Here is a 15,179-nt window from a genome sequence, read left to right on the forward strand (position 1 = left end):
GGTTAGAGTGGTTAATTGTTGACTTCATTCAGCTTTGTGTAGAGAATGTGTGGGTTTGATAGTCAGTCAAGTTGAGTGAGTTGAGCTTCTCAGTTCTTGCAGGTTATGCATTTGTGGAGCATTCTGCATTGTGAAACAGAATGCTACTGTTGTAGCTGAGTTATTGCATTTTGACCAGCAGAGGGAGCTATCCATCAATGCAAACCTGGGGAGAAAAATGTCCAGCGTAACAGTGGCCGTAAAAGTAAATTGAAGGTATTGAAGTTTGTCAGTCAACAGGTATTTGCTAAAATTAAAGATGATTTGAGAGATGGAACAAAAATTCAGGCTTTCGTATTTAAACAGGATAGCATAAGTTAATCAAGTTTCATTGAGAATGTTGAACTCATCTTGATGCACGCCTACACGTTTTGTTTTTTTCATTAAATCATAAAGCTTCCCTCTCTTGTATCTGTAACGACAGGGTTAATTAATTTATTTTTATCAGTATTTGCTAAACGGCAGCAGCTCATCAGCTCGTTTGTCCTTGTGGAGTTTGTGTCTAATGCGCACACGTCATGTCTGAAGCAGTAACCATGGACGATAGTGATCTTGTTTATGGAACAGTCAGTGATGTGTTGCTGCACAGCAAAGCCCAGTGCAACAGTCGGCCCTCTTCATGTGTGTAAACAAACACATGTGCCACAAGCGCAACACGTGTCAGGTGCCCCTCAGCGTGTACGTTGTGTGGGTTTAACGCCTAATTCGCTCTTCCTGTGTGTCTGTGTGTGTGGGAGGCCAGTCAATCAATCTCCCATCGACGCAGTGCGGAGGCCTGGTTAAACACTCTTTGTTGTCAGCTGTTAGGTTGTATTGTGCTGCTGACTGGTTGCTTGTTTAAACAGTTGTTTGCGTTTACCTGCACCTTCATGGATGTCCTCTCATCGCCACACACACAGACACACGTATCGGATACGTATGTTATGCAACAATTAGGTTACCTGCTGCTACCCTGTACCGCCGTTTTGTGGAAGGTGATGGAGGATTGTTTTTGTGTTTGTCCACCTGCAATCGTTTTGTTATGCGAAACACAACTCGGTCACGGCTGTTGCCGACGAACGATTCACTCTGTTGGTAGAACGATGGGCGGAAACAGAGCCAAACTACGCACGGACGTTGCTGCAGGCCAACTTACAGAGTAGTATTCAAGCCGACGCCAAGATGGGATGACGAGGCTACATTTGTCTAGAGCGGCATGATATTAGGAAACATTGCTCTCTGTTGTTATTATATTGTAAAAAGTCAAAGACATATTTGAATTCAAATTTTAATGTGCAAACCTTTAAATTAAAAGTGTAATTTATCTTTTTGATTAAGAGCAACTGCAGTTTTTATTAATCATACAGCTCATGGATTTTTCTATCTTAAATCTTCCCTTTTGATTGCTTTCAGATTAACTCAATTGTTTGTGTTTTGTAAGAGATGTAGTCCACATGATGTCACAGGTAAAGTAGTGGTCTAAGAAGGTTAACGATGAACTTGGAAAATCAAAAGAACCTACAGAGATTTAAGCTGTTGTGGCCTAGCTTTGGGGTAAATTTTAGCTTCAGACTTGCTCAGTCAGTTATAATCAACTGGAAACACTGTTGAACATCTTGGAGGCTACAAACCTCTGCATCTCAGAGGGCAATCTTGAAGAGATTTCTGCCTCTTACTAAAACACATCTGTCAGTGGATTGTTAATTAGGTTAACAAACTACCTCATGATTCTTACAGTCTGTGAAATTCCTGCCCTCAAGTCCTAATCTGTGCTCACCACCTGCTCTGTTTGTGCTCTTGAATCTCTTGGCCTTAATTTTTTCCCGCTACGTTGGGGGAACTAGTTTTACCTCAGTTTGCTCACATGTGCTTCAGTCAGGATCAAAGCATCTTGTCAGACCTACTTTCATGTGCGTGGAAGTGATGCTGTCCAACTGGCCTATGTGGCGGCTGGGATTGTGCCCTGGTCTTCATCACGTCGGCCCCGTACACACCGCAGTGACAGCCGATAGGGGTCAGCGTCTCTGCTTCCACTCACCAGACTTGCCGCTCACTTGACTTTAATTAATATATTCGCGTGTCAAAAACCTGCTCTTATCGTAACAGCCGGTTGGGGATGTTCAATCAGACGAAGCTCATGACATTAATTTCAGAACCATGGCGTAAGACTCCTGGTTTGAATTATGACATCACTTCAGGTATCTGTGTTGTTCGGGCTCAGATGATGAATGATTGACTCATCACGAGTCCAACTTCGATACATTGCAAAGAGTCAACATACACACTTAAATCGGGGGAAGAAACAAATCACAGGAAACGACATATATGCTGTAGTTCGCACACGTAAAGAAATACACAGATGTTATCCCTCACGTCGTGATTGGAGCCTCTCGGTGCTCCATTGCGTCATGGAATCAGACGCACCATGTGCAGCTCTGCTCTTGGCTCTGAACATGCAGAGTGTGATTCCTGAGACAAGTCTAATTTATGAGTCGGTCATCAGCTGACAGAGCAGTTACCCTCTGTTCCTCGGAGGCCCCGTGCATGCAGGCCGTGGGCCCCCATCATTTGTTGTTCAATGTGTCTGGGTTGCTGCATGTGTGTCTGTATTTCAGGTTGCAGGAATAGCCACAGCCTGAGTCGTCCGCTTGCCTTTCTTTTTTTTTCTTTTTTTTTCTTCTTCTTCTTCTCCTTCTTCTCCTTCTTCTTCTTCTTCCGACTTTCTCCACACAATTGCTGGGATTTAACAATGACCACATGTGTTGAATGTTTACAAAACATGGAAGTTTAATCAAAACCTCTTTCAATTTTATCCAAACTGTTTGCATGGTGTCATTTGCTTATACTCACAAGTCCAGCTTCTAGACAATGGTTATACATTTATTTCTGAGGAGCAATTAAGAGCACCGTTTACCTCATTTTGACATTCAGTTTGGTGAGAATGCATTTTAACCCTAAAGTTTGCTGGCCACCATATGTACAACAAATTACTTTTATTTTTTTTTTCTATAACTTGTCAATGTGTGACATATTCAAAAGGTTTTCTTCTGTTTGTTCTTTATTATTAAAGATTGCTCAAAGTGTTCTGCTATGCAGAATTATTTTTATTTATTGTGCGACAGTACTTTTCCCTTAATTTTTAATATTTTTGGGGGGTGAGAGGGTAATAAACAGTTAAACTCTAATCTTTATTTGTATTTTCAGGTTACATTTATTATTAGCACCCTGATGAAGAAATATGTTAATTTATAAATTGGTTTTATCACAGAAGAATCATCAAATTGCTCTTAAATTTGCAAGTAGTGCAGTTAATTGGTCCCATAGAATACATCTAACTTCACTTTTTTTTTTTTTTTCATTCTTGCTTTTTAAAGTTACTTAGACTTTCTAGGAGCTTGTAGTTTATCCTTGATTTTGTGTTTTCTTGGGGAAAAAGATATGATGTGATACAGATCCCCATTACTCTTGGCCAGTACTCTGGAGGAGGACTCAGATTTATCTTGTCACCACATAGCTTTACGGCAGTAAATTGGGTTAAAAAAAAATGTTGCAAGGCTCATTGTGGCAAGACGTTTTTACCGAGAGCTGCAGTAAAGAGTGACATCTTGTGGGCGCTAACTGAGCCACCATCACAAACAGCCAAAAATGAGTTTCCTAAACACAACTGAAATCATGTTTGTTGATCAGATGAGACTAATGGCACACAACAACAAAGTCTGTATCCGAAAGACGTCACCGGCCTCTTCGTTATTTGGTGTTAAACTGCCTGCAGCAGTGTGGATGCCCCAAGGTTCATCACCCAGTGATCTTACTCATGATTTGATTTGGGGAACAGATCTTTATAATTGAAAATACTTGACATTTCTGACTAAACTTTCAGGATTTCTGCATAGTCTTAAATATTTAAATGTATTAATTTAATGTTTTTGGATTTTAAAAAGCCTAAACTTCATCCAGCTTTGCCACAAAAGGCTTAAATTAAAGTTAAATCATTTTGTAAATTAGCATGTTAATTCTTTACTTCTGTTTTTCATTTACCTTAATCTGTTGAGGTGCTCCTGTGGTAATCACTTGTTATGCTGGTTGTAGTTCCAACCTAAAAACTTGGGTATTTTATGGTAAAACAAAACTACAGAGCAGCAGAACTCACCATTTAAGTTCTGCTCCTGAAAGTGATATTTTGTTTGGGGAAATGAAATACAATTGTTCTTGCAAATTATATGAAGTTTTTAATTAACCTAAGTTAACTTGACCAAGTTTAACTTGGCTCTCAAAAAGTCTCAAATTTACCCCATTGATATTTGCAGAAACCCTTAAAGATTAATGACTAAAGCCCAGAAATCCATTCTGTCTCAGCGCACCTTTAGTTTCCCCTTGGGATCAATAAAGTAGTTTTTGAATTTGAATTGACTTTGAATCAGCTTGACGTTCGTGTGTGAAAGGTGCCAAGGGACTCAGGTTCTTTGACCAGATGTATCATGGCGTCCGTCTGCTTTCCATAAACCAAAACCTTTAGGCAGCAAAGCACTTCCAGGTTAAAGGTTGGAGTTTCTAAAACTCATTCTGTGCCATATTATACAGAGGCTATAAAAAATAACTTTCTTTTTTATGTTATTACAGTTTTTTTTTTTAGTCTTTTTTTATTTCCATGTGAGCGCATGTGGTGTTCTGTATAGTGTCAGTCATTTCTTGTCTGCTGTATGGGTAGTTTCACTCCTAACATCAGATGACCTGTTTGTTTTGGTCACACACAACATCTAAATATGTAAGATGGGTGTCAGCCATCCAGTAAACACTGGAAACAGATCTTATCAGACTTTGGCCACAGTTGGCGTCAGTGTCGTGCAGTCGGTCGGTCACTGTTTACAGCTTGACATGCAAACTAACTGTGACAGACCTGGGGTGGATTTTCATTCAGATACTGAGTTACAACAAAGGGGGCTGCGCAATAACAGATCCCCACGAAATAAGTGGACGCTGTTGAACTGTTCTCTGCTCAGATTTTAAGAATACGATTTGAGTGAATGCGTGTTTGATTAATAATGTAGTTTGAATTAATGGAGTGCCAGCCATCATGATTTCTTCATCCATACTTTTGGATGTCTTGGATCATCTACTTTTAGCTAACATCAGCATGGGTAGCCATGATGAAAACAAATCAATAGGTTAATAGAACAATTAGTTTTTTCAGCATCTCTGTCACTCATTTACATCTGTCAGTGATGCAACAGGTGTTCCAATATTGGTCCTGCTCACATGTCACCATGGCTGTTTATCCTCTTTCTGTCGGCCCAGCCTCACACTCACACCCCCTCTATTTACCTTACCTTGTGTGATGTGTGTTCACAAGGCTGACCTGGAGTAAAGCGCTCACACTCCCTTGATCAACACTACATTACGTTTGATCATGTTCTTAATCTCACCTCAAACCGTCTTCGACCTTAAATTCAGAACTTTTTTTTTTGTAGAAAAGAATGTTCAAAGCTGACAAGAGACAAAACTCCACACAGCTCACATATGTAATTCCAGCCAAAGTATTCTGCAAAGAATTGGCTTGAGTGGACTGAATAACGGCAACTTCTTCCTTTAGTCTTCCTGATTAAAAAGCAATGTGGTCTATATAACCTGTGTTGTAAACTGGCAAAATGTTAAAAATATTCATGGGTATGAATGCTTTTGCTATGCTGATGGTCACAGAGCTCTATGCTCAACTATCACGAGAAAGTTCAACATTACCAGAAGAAAATACTGGTAATGAAAACCAAAGCAAGAATTGAGGCAGAGGTCGAGGGACAGACGGGAAGATCGACACTTTGGCTTTAATCTCGCCCATAAGACAGTTTAAACAAAATTTTTGAACTGAGATCAAGGAAGTTCAGAGGCCTTTGTTGACTCAGTACATCTGTGTATTTTGGTTTGTGTCTGCTCTTTTTGTGACTTCACGCTTTGCAGTGCTGAAAGAGGCAAGTGTTTGTTTGACTAAGCCGGGGCTAAACTTCACATCTTCCTTATACTTGACTAGGAATTTTGGAAAACGTTTGCTTAACTTACACAATTAGAACATACATTGTAGTGTTAGATTGTGTCGTTCAAATCGCTGAACTTATTTTCCTACCACAAATGCAGTTCACTTCATCTTAGTTTTTCTTCTTATTTTTATTGTATTTCAATACAACAATCGTGTAAGGTTCTGGGAGAGGCGAGCAGAAGATTGTAGAAGGGAATAGCAAAAAGGGGGAAATTCCAAAGATAACTCTATCAGAGACTGGAAGGGCCAGATTGACAGACGACCCAGTCCAAACAGCTCAATTTAGCCCACAGGAACTCGGACTGAACTTCTGCACTGCAGGAAGACACGTATGAAGCAACTAGGGTGTGTGAGGAGTGACTAGATTGAGGAAAGGGGAAAAATGTAGAATGGGGCGAAAAAACAAAAGGCGCAAGTAATGCCAGGATGGTGATTGTTGGGCCAAAGATTTTGACTGAGAAATGAACTTGACCACTTGAGGCAATAAAAAAATGATGAAAAACAAACGATAAATGTTTAAATGGGGCGGTATTATGTATTTTCCAGGCACATAGTACCAGTTTATAGCATAATTAAGTAACTATGTTGCCTTTAGATGTACAATTGTTGTGTATATATAGAACATAACTTAAAATTCAGCCTCTGTCTATTTAAGAAGCTCCTGCCATCCATAAATGAATCAAAGCATCACTCTAGGTATGTTTTTGATTAGAGAATAACATGATTTAAAGCTAAAAAAAAGTCTGTTTTACATAACACCCAACCCCATTTAAGATTACCATATTGTTTTTTACATTTTACAGCTATTTCTACACCAGCAACATCTCATAATGTGGGATGTTAGGGTTTTTTTAGAATGGTTTATGATGGAGGGTTCACTTCCTGCTGTCTTTGCAGGTGTTTCGTGTGGCCAGTGTTTGTCTAGGGAGCCCACCTGACACCATCTGCTGGGAGTACAGGGACAAGGATAAGAACTTCCACCGCATGGGACCACTCACCCCCCAGCAGTTCTACAGGGAACACGTCAAACCTCTTTACAACATTCAGGACAAAGTACTCACCACATCAGACAGACCACACAAACTTGAGTTGCATACTTGCAAAGCGAAGCTGTTCGGTCTCAAAACTTGTGTGTTTCCTCCCCGTGCTCAGGTCTGCCTTGTAAATGACCCCCGACCGCAGAATCCTTACGGGAAGCTGTACAGCGTAGAATTCCTCGGGAACATGGTTGGAGGTCGCAGGACTCTGTACAACAACCAACCCATCCAGCTGCTGAAGAACGCCGCAGCGGACTCCATCAAGGAAGGAGAGGTCTGTGGGAACAACTGGACATGACTGTTGCCACAAATATTTGTAAACTATGGATTCTGGAAATTGAAAAATACCTTCTCTCTCCTTTTTTTTTAAAATGTTTGTTTGTCTTTCCACTTCTCTCAGGCCGTGTGGTTTGGATGTGACGTTGGGAAACATTTCCACAGCAAACTGGGCATTAATGACATGAATGTGTGAGTAAATTTAATCCAAGTTTCTCCCAAGAATGGATGAGGCTTTAGACTGTACTAAATTTCCCTTCAATTATGATAAAAACATTCTACGCAGAACTAGAAGACAGCAGGAGATAGCTTTGTTTTCAAATATGAGAACCTGGCTATTGAGGGTTATGTTTCCACCAAACAGAACCCCTTTCATTCACTTTTGGGTTCCGACCCAATTTGCTCTTCTTGTTCATGTAAATGGAACAAAACTCTAATAGTCTTGCAAAAGTATACATACCGCTTTAACGTTTTTTCTCATTTTCATAGCACAACAACCAACCTTAGTGTAGCGTAAAGTGAATTTATGTGATAGATCAGCACAAATTAATGAACATTTTTGAATTGGAGGTAATATAAATGGATGTTAAAATTCATTACAATTGAAAATCACCAGTTTTGTTTTTATATTTCCTGTTATTTTGTAGGTTTCCAATTTTCATCTTTGACTACCTTACCTGCCCCCCTGCCTTTTAGTTTCATCTGATAATAGCAAAAGGGACTTCTTATGGCTGTCTTCCATCAGTAGTTTTCTTCTTGACACTTTTCCATAAAAGCCAGATTTGTGGAGTTCAGCACTGTTAGTTTTCCTGTCCTGTTAGGGTTTAACTCAGCTGGAGACTGCAGCTCCGAGGAGTTTTGTGGAAATAGGCGGTGTTTTGTGAGAGCAAACGTTTAGGAACCCCAAATGGCTGCCACTGGAGATTAAAGGATTTCTTGGACATGCATGAAAGAATTAAAGCAACACTCCAGGTATGTTTTTGATGGGGGAAGAACATTTTAACATGATATGAAGCTCAAAAAACGTTGATTTCACATAATAGGATTAAATTACAGGCAACTGGTTCACTTGACAGTTCTACGTTGGAACATACAATTTAAATAAATATACTTAAGTTTGTGGTTTCAAGGTGACAAAAATGGTATGAATGCTTTTGTAAGACTGTATCAGTTGTCGGTCCGTCCTCAGAGGAAATGTGGCTGATCTGTGTGAGTTGCTGGCGCCAGGCTTAACTTTTCCCGCTGAACTAAACCTGCATGGTGCCGAACGTCTGGTATCATCACTCAGACGGATCTGTTTCAACATGACGCCCAACGTAGCCTAATTTCTTCAGTCATTCTCAAGATGAGGAGAAACGGTGATGAGCTAGCTATTCTAAAATCCCAGACTTGTGCTTTTGGCTTTCTTCTTAATTCTTCTAAAATAGATTTAAGGATTACTTTTAAGATGGTTTTATGAAAAGATGCTTTTAGTGCATAAGGGAAGTCGCCACCTGAGTTCAAACTGGAAACCCTCTCGATTCCTCTGCAGATTCAACCACGAGCTTGTGTTTGGAGTGTCTGTAAAGAACCTCTCCAAGGCAGAGCGACTGATATATGGCGACTCCCTCATGACGCACGCCATGATCCTCACTGCTGTTACAGACAAGGTACACTTCCACAAACCTACAGTCCAGGAATGTGACAAACTCATACGCACAGCACTGACTAACCACATGGAATACACACATTCAGAATTTCCCAGGGTTTTACTGTTTGTTTACTCGACTTTAATCTGCTGCAGTTTTTCATAATTCTGTCAATTTCCTCCATTGTAAGCAACCCCAGCTGTCAGGTCACTCTCTTCCCTCATGTCTCCAGTTCTCACTCTTATCTCCCCCCTTGTCTGTCTCCTGTCCTCTCTCTCTGTCAGGGTGGGAAAGAAGGTTATGAAAAATGGCGGGTGGAAAACTCCTGGGGCGATGACCGTGGAAACAAAGGTAAGAACCAAAACTCTTGATTGATCCTCAGAAATGTGTGATGCTGAAGGTTGAGTGCTTCAAACTAAACCTCCTGCTTTCACCTAAACTTGGCACATTTTCCAGCAAAGTCGTCCGGTCTGACGTTGACTCACAATGCTCCTGTTCATATGTATTCAATTAAAAACAGGATTAGAAGGAGCATTTTCTGTTACGATGCATTTTTATCCACTTTAGGCAGTGACAAACAACCCAACAAATACGTTTTGTGGGATTTATTTTGTAAAAGATCCACAGCACATGGCAAAAGGCACATGCATTATGCTATATCTGGAAGATTTAATTTGCTTTGGAAACAGGACATCTAAATATCTCTCAGATATGAATTTGAGACCATAATTCATATGCCTAGAGCATATTGTGATGTCGAGATTTCTTTTCTACCACCGCAAAATTAGTGCAAAAGACCTTCAGAAGCAAAAGTGTAACGAGAAATTAACAAAGCTTTAAAAAGTATTTGTCTAAATCATTGACTTAGACCAGTGGTCCCCAAACTTTTTCCTGTGAGGGCCACATAACTTTTCCCTTCTCTAGTGGGGGGCCGGAAATTGTTGAGGGGAGGGGGGCGTTTCTCGATTGATTCTTTACCCAGAAAGCACATGGGCAAAAACCATGAGTGAAACGGTCACTGGGACTGACTAATATATATTCCATTGAGGGAAAGTAACTATAACATATTAATTTCTCATATGTTAACATAAAGGCTCGTTTTGAAGTATAAGCTGCTACTTACAGGCATCACTTCGAAGAATTCAACCTGGAATGCGGGGTTCATAACAGACACGTGTGTTCACCTGCTCTACCGCTAGCAAACAACCATACTGATTAAACATAAAAGTCAAGCAGTTCCCTAAAAGTCCAACAGATGGCAGCAATGCGCCATACAAAACAAAACACCCACAGTTTACAGGACACACTTCCTGCTAAAGAGCCCCCTGGTGGTTGAAGAAAAATCCACATATAAACCGGAAAATACAATAAATGAAAAAAAATTCTGAATGCTCTCTGGTATTGTTCAGGGCCGTAGTTTGGGGACCCCTGACTTAAATGATTAAATGTCGAACAACAGTTTATCAGATTACAAGTAGTTCCAATGGATTAACTAATAAAGTCCACCTTGACCTTCTTTCAGTGTTGTAGTGTGGCCACCATCCAGAAGAGGGCGTCACTGGTCATCCTTAAGCAGAGCCAGTTGATCCAGAAATAAAGGTGACGGAGGGATCTTAGAACAGGAAGGTGAATAGTTCCAAAATGAGTCTGGCGTGAGATGCAAGATGCACTTTATGACGTTATGTTTTTATATATAAACACTCGACAAGCTCCTTAAGCCTCATGGAGGATTATGGTTTGTGACAAGTTCGACCAAGGTTTGCAATATGAAGGTGATGTGGTTCATTAAAAAGAGAGAGAGAAAGCGCTTTGAGTTCAAAATTTATTGAGCTTTTAAGGTATGTTCATAAATGTTAGATCTTTACGTGTATTGGTTTAGTTTCTTCCTTTTTCCTTTGTTAGCAGTGCGTCTTTGCTCCTTAGGTCCTCTTGTGTGTTGATTTTTCTATATACATATGTAATCGCCTGTATCGCCTTGCACTGGGAGTCGGTCTGACGGTTTTTTTCGTTTTTTTAATGTGTGTTTTTTTCTTCAAGTCAGTTTGTCTCGGTCTGGTGGCAGAGTACACCTATTGCGTTAATCCTCAAGTGAAAGCAAACGGTGATCTCAAGCTTTATTTCAAGGCTGGATTATAATTATAGGCTTCTGTCTTTTAAATGTTTTTAAGGCAATTTTTTTGTACGCCAAAAAAAAAATAAAAATACTAGAGAAGACGAAACAAAAGTCACAAACGATTAATTATTCTTACAAGAACAGCAGATACTCCTGAGGTTTCTTCAACTCTCTCTGCCGCTTATCTCGATCTCTGGCCTCAACAAGCCTGTGGAAGTTCAGGGTGCCAAACACACACAGTTGTGTGCATTTAGGCACACAACTGTACTCACAATATTTGCTTGAGCCCACAAACCTTAGAGAGTATTAGGAAAATATGTAAAAGCCCCCTCAGTCAAATCAGATTTATTTCATGCAGATCTTATTCCATAAACACCAGCAGACAGGGGATGAACACCCTCCAAACCTAACCCATCTGTAGCTAAATTCATAAAGTTGTCAAGAACAAAACTTTGAGAAGTGGAATTCGTATGAAAGACAGGCTTTCTAGGGTAAAAGGTGAATGAAAGGTTGAAAAATAAGTAGAAGAGGCTCCGCCTGAAGTAAAAACAAAAGCATGTAGATTTGGTGAGAATTTGGGAACAGCGGCAGGGAAGAAATCAAAGTTTTTGTGGTAGAGAGTGAAGAGGGAGCAGTTATGGAGATAATAGTGTTTGTAAAAACCAAATGCCTCCCTTTAGATCTCTGGATATTCCTGCTTATTCCACAGAGGACACAGGAGAGATTTAACTCTCTGTTCTTTCACCTTTAAACTCTGTCAGACGCTATAATTGCGCCGCTCTCTCCACAACTCATTTTTATACCATTTTAAACAAATATCTGGCTACACTACTGTGGGTTTTATTTTATACTTTTAAAGGAACATTTGGCCAAGCCCGAGTCCCAAACATTTAGCATATCTTGTATCTGAACCTGGAATTATTCTGGCAGATAAAGATGATGGCTTAATTTCCCCCCAGTTCTACTCTGTTGTCAGGCAAACTCAAGAATAATATGTTAATTTGTGTGGAAGAACTTTGAATAAGAGGCTTCATTAGCTTTTAACTATGTTTCCAATCCATCACAGTTATTCCCACCCAGTTATCTGTCGCTGCACCTCACTTAGAGTCCCGCTTTCATTTCCTTTTGAAGTAGGTTAGGAAGTGCCATTTGTTTTCACAATTATGTTTTACTGTCGTCGTCAAAGCTACAATGCCTTAGCACCTCGTTCCTCAATTTGTGCAATTCCTTCTAATTTCCCCAAAGTTGCCTTTCACCCATGACCTATTTGTGCAGAACCTGTTTATCTCCTTGCTGTTGGTAGCAGGTCTCGTGCGTCCTTTGGGCATTGGGTTGGAGCATCTGAAATTTGAGCTCGTTCCCAGTGCATTACCTCACACACTGATCCAGTGAGGGAGCTGGAGATTTTTCTATATTGTATGGGCCATTTAATTTAGCCAGGGAACTGATATACAGTCCAGACAATAAGTTAAATATAAAGAACTTCGTGGAATGCAGTAGCTATTGGCTAAAATATTCCAAGTATTGAGTTATCACTTTGCATATCAATATAAAATTCATCCTGCTGGATAGTCTTCCTACAGTCCAAGTCCACACCTGACACAGACCTGACAGAGGTCAAAATGCTAAAGGTCACAGAGCGAGCTGGAATATATACATTTGTGTCCAATGTCTGGTACCCCAGTGTCTTCTCTTTGGCTGAAGAATGAAGCAAATGCAGAAGTATGAAAGCCCAAAGTGCCTCAGATGAGGGCGGCTCCCTTCGGTGCTGTGCCCTGTTGAGTTAGACAGATGAATGCAGTGGCTGCTACCCAGACCCTAAGTATTGTCATTGTTCTTCTAAAACACAAAAATGGAAAGCCTTTTGCTGCAACTTGCCTTTTTTTTATGCAAAATGCAAGACAGCTGTTTTACACTCTCCCAACTCCTACTACATCAATCTGTCCTTTGCTCTGTCAGCCTAAAGGCAAATAACACCCAACATTTCCACACACACCATGCCACCCAACATGTGCGTTCCAGGAACATCACACCAGCTCACAGGAATACCACAGTGGGAATCGGGCAACGTGCCATACGAAGACATGCGTGCTTGGAAGAACGTGAATACGCAACACATGCCATCTTGATGCATTGTTTTGAACTGTGGCACGTTCTTGCAGTTACCCTGACGTCCTTGATAAGTGTACTTGACAGTGGGAGTGTTTTCTCAACTCTGAGCATGTTTTGAAGAGAGGAAAAGCTGGTTGAATTCAGTTTTTAACAGGATTTTAGCTGTTGCCAAGTTGCTTTCCACATTCAAATGCAGACAAATTTTGAAATCATGCTGAGCGATGATGTTGGAGGAACCAGGCAAACATTTTGTTTTTCACTGTGGTTGTGCCATGAATGCCGAGTACAACGTAGAAGGCGGTGTTAAGTTATGAGGACGTCTGCTGAAACAATAGCTTAGCAACGAAGAGCATTTAAAGCCTATTGACATTAGCAAACAAAGACCAAAAATTGTCACTTTTTCTTTACCTCCTCTACGTGTATTTAAAGAAAGGAAAGTAAGAAGTGGTTAATGTAACGTTGCTTGTTTTTTTTGTTTTGTTTTTTTAAAGGGAAAGTGTAAAATTGGTTCACTTTCTTTGAGGCGAAAGATGAATCTGTCTGCACAGGACTGAGAAGTGTTGCATATCTTTCCCATGATAACTGCTTACCCATGCTAACTGAGCTGTGCTCTAATGAAAAGCTCATGAAAGAAATAATGGGTAAAGTTGTCCATGCAAGGAGAAAAGATCATAACGTAACCAGAAAAAAATATTCCGCTAAATCTGCTGGTTGCAGGTTTGTTTGACCAAGAGTCATTTAATGTGTTTGATCTCTAAAATAATGAATCTGCCCTTTGTTTAGACTTCAGCACCTACTACCTGTTTAAACAGGACTGTTAGAGCAGTTTATCATGGATCCCGTCTTGATAGTTTTATATAAGAGAACATGTGCACATATTTTGGTACAGAAGGCGGAGAAAGCATAAGCAGAAAGTCTTTCTGTCCAATAAGATATTTAGACTTCTTTTCCATTCTCCAGGTTTTAGGAACGTTCTAAAATGAGTGTAGGAAAAATCTGTTATTATTGCTACGCACAATGTAATTGTTCAACATAAGTTTGACTTGGATTTGTTCATTTCTGTCTTTTATTTTTAAAGTTAACTGTTGCTTTTTCTCAAGTCTAAGCAGTATGTCCCGTTCTCTGCAGGTTATCTCATCATGACGGATGATTGGTTCTCGGAGTATGTCTACGAAGTGGTTGTGGACAAGAGGTTCCTCCCTCCTGATGTGCTGGAAGTGATGCAACAGGAGGCTGTTGTACTTCCTGCGTGGGACCCAATGGGATCATTAGCATAAATCCAGAAATCCAGAGCCCCAGCCCTCGGTCTGATTGACTCCGCCCTTTTCCTCAGCCGCTTTTACCTCCAATACTTCCCTCACAGCCACACCCACCCTCCAAAAGAGCTTGTTCTTATAGGAAAAATAAAAACTTTTCTTTTTTACTCGACTACCAGTGTCTTTTGTTTGCATCGCAAGTAAATTAACATACACATGAAGTCTGCACTGTTTGCTTTTCATCTTGGTGAATTGAGCTTGTGTTCTATGCTCTGTATAGCAAAGATCAAGAATGTTATGGCATTAGATTTAAGTCATTAAATGACCAACTTCTTCCTGTGGTGTAGGCCAATGAGGTATGGATGTTTGCGTGTTATATGTGGTTCATTCATTACAATCAGGAATTCAGATTTGGCTTACTATAGGAAATGGAGTGAGAGACAGCAATTAAGCTGTTCTGGCTGAAAGCTGAAAACATCTTTTAGGGCTGTTGTTAATCTCACCATAATGCATAGTTAAACATCCATGCATGCGCATAACAGTGGGGAAAATAGGACCTCCAGTTAGCCAAGCATCCAGGTTTTGAACTGCCTAATTACCAGGGGGGAACTCCTGCATGCGATAGGAAAACATACAAGCTCCACACAGAAAAGTCCCAACCTGACTGTGAACCCAGGACGCACTTGTGGTAAGGCGGCTTCCCTAGAGCCT

At 40.3% G+C, this 15,179-nt stretch overlaps 1 protein-coding gene across 1 annotated transcript in view; it reads left to right on the forward strand.

The window, feature by feature from the left end:
* LOC103148119 (bleomycin hydrolase) overlaps positions 1-14,640 on the forward strand; it is a 21,893-nt gene extending 7,253 nt beyond the window's left edge. Inside the window, exons 7-12 of the mRNA XM_007566748.2 lie at positions 6,944-7,099; positions 7,199-7,357; positions 7,484-7,551; positions 8,891-9,008; positions 9,272-9,338; positions 14,341-14,640. Of these exons, the coding sequence (XP_007566810.1) occupies positions 6,944-7,099; positions 7,199-7,357; positions 7,484-7,551; positions 8,891-9,008; positions 9,272-9,338; positions 14,341-14,489 (717 nt within the window). The 3' untranslated portion in view covers positions 14,490-14,640. The remainder of the gene's footprint in view (positions 1-6,943; positions 7,100-7,198; positions 7,358-7,483; positions 7,552-8,890; positions 9,009-9,271; positions 9,339-14,340) is intronic.
* Positions 14,641-15,179: the final 539 nt, after the last annotated feature.

The sequence above is a fragment of the Poecilia formosa genome, unplaced genomic scaffold (assembly GCF_000485575.1).
Source record: "Poecilia formosa unplaced genomic scaffold, Poecilia_formosa-5.1.2 Scaffold198, whole genome shotgun sequence".
In the NCBI taxonomy this organism is placed as follows: Eukaryota; Metazoa; Chordata; class Actinopteri; order Cyprinodontiformes; family Poeciliidae; genus Poecilia; species Poecilia formosa.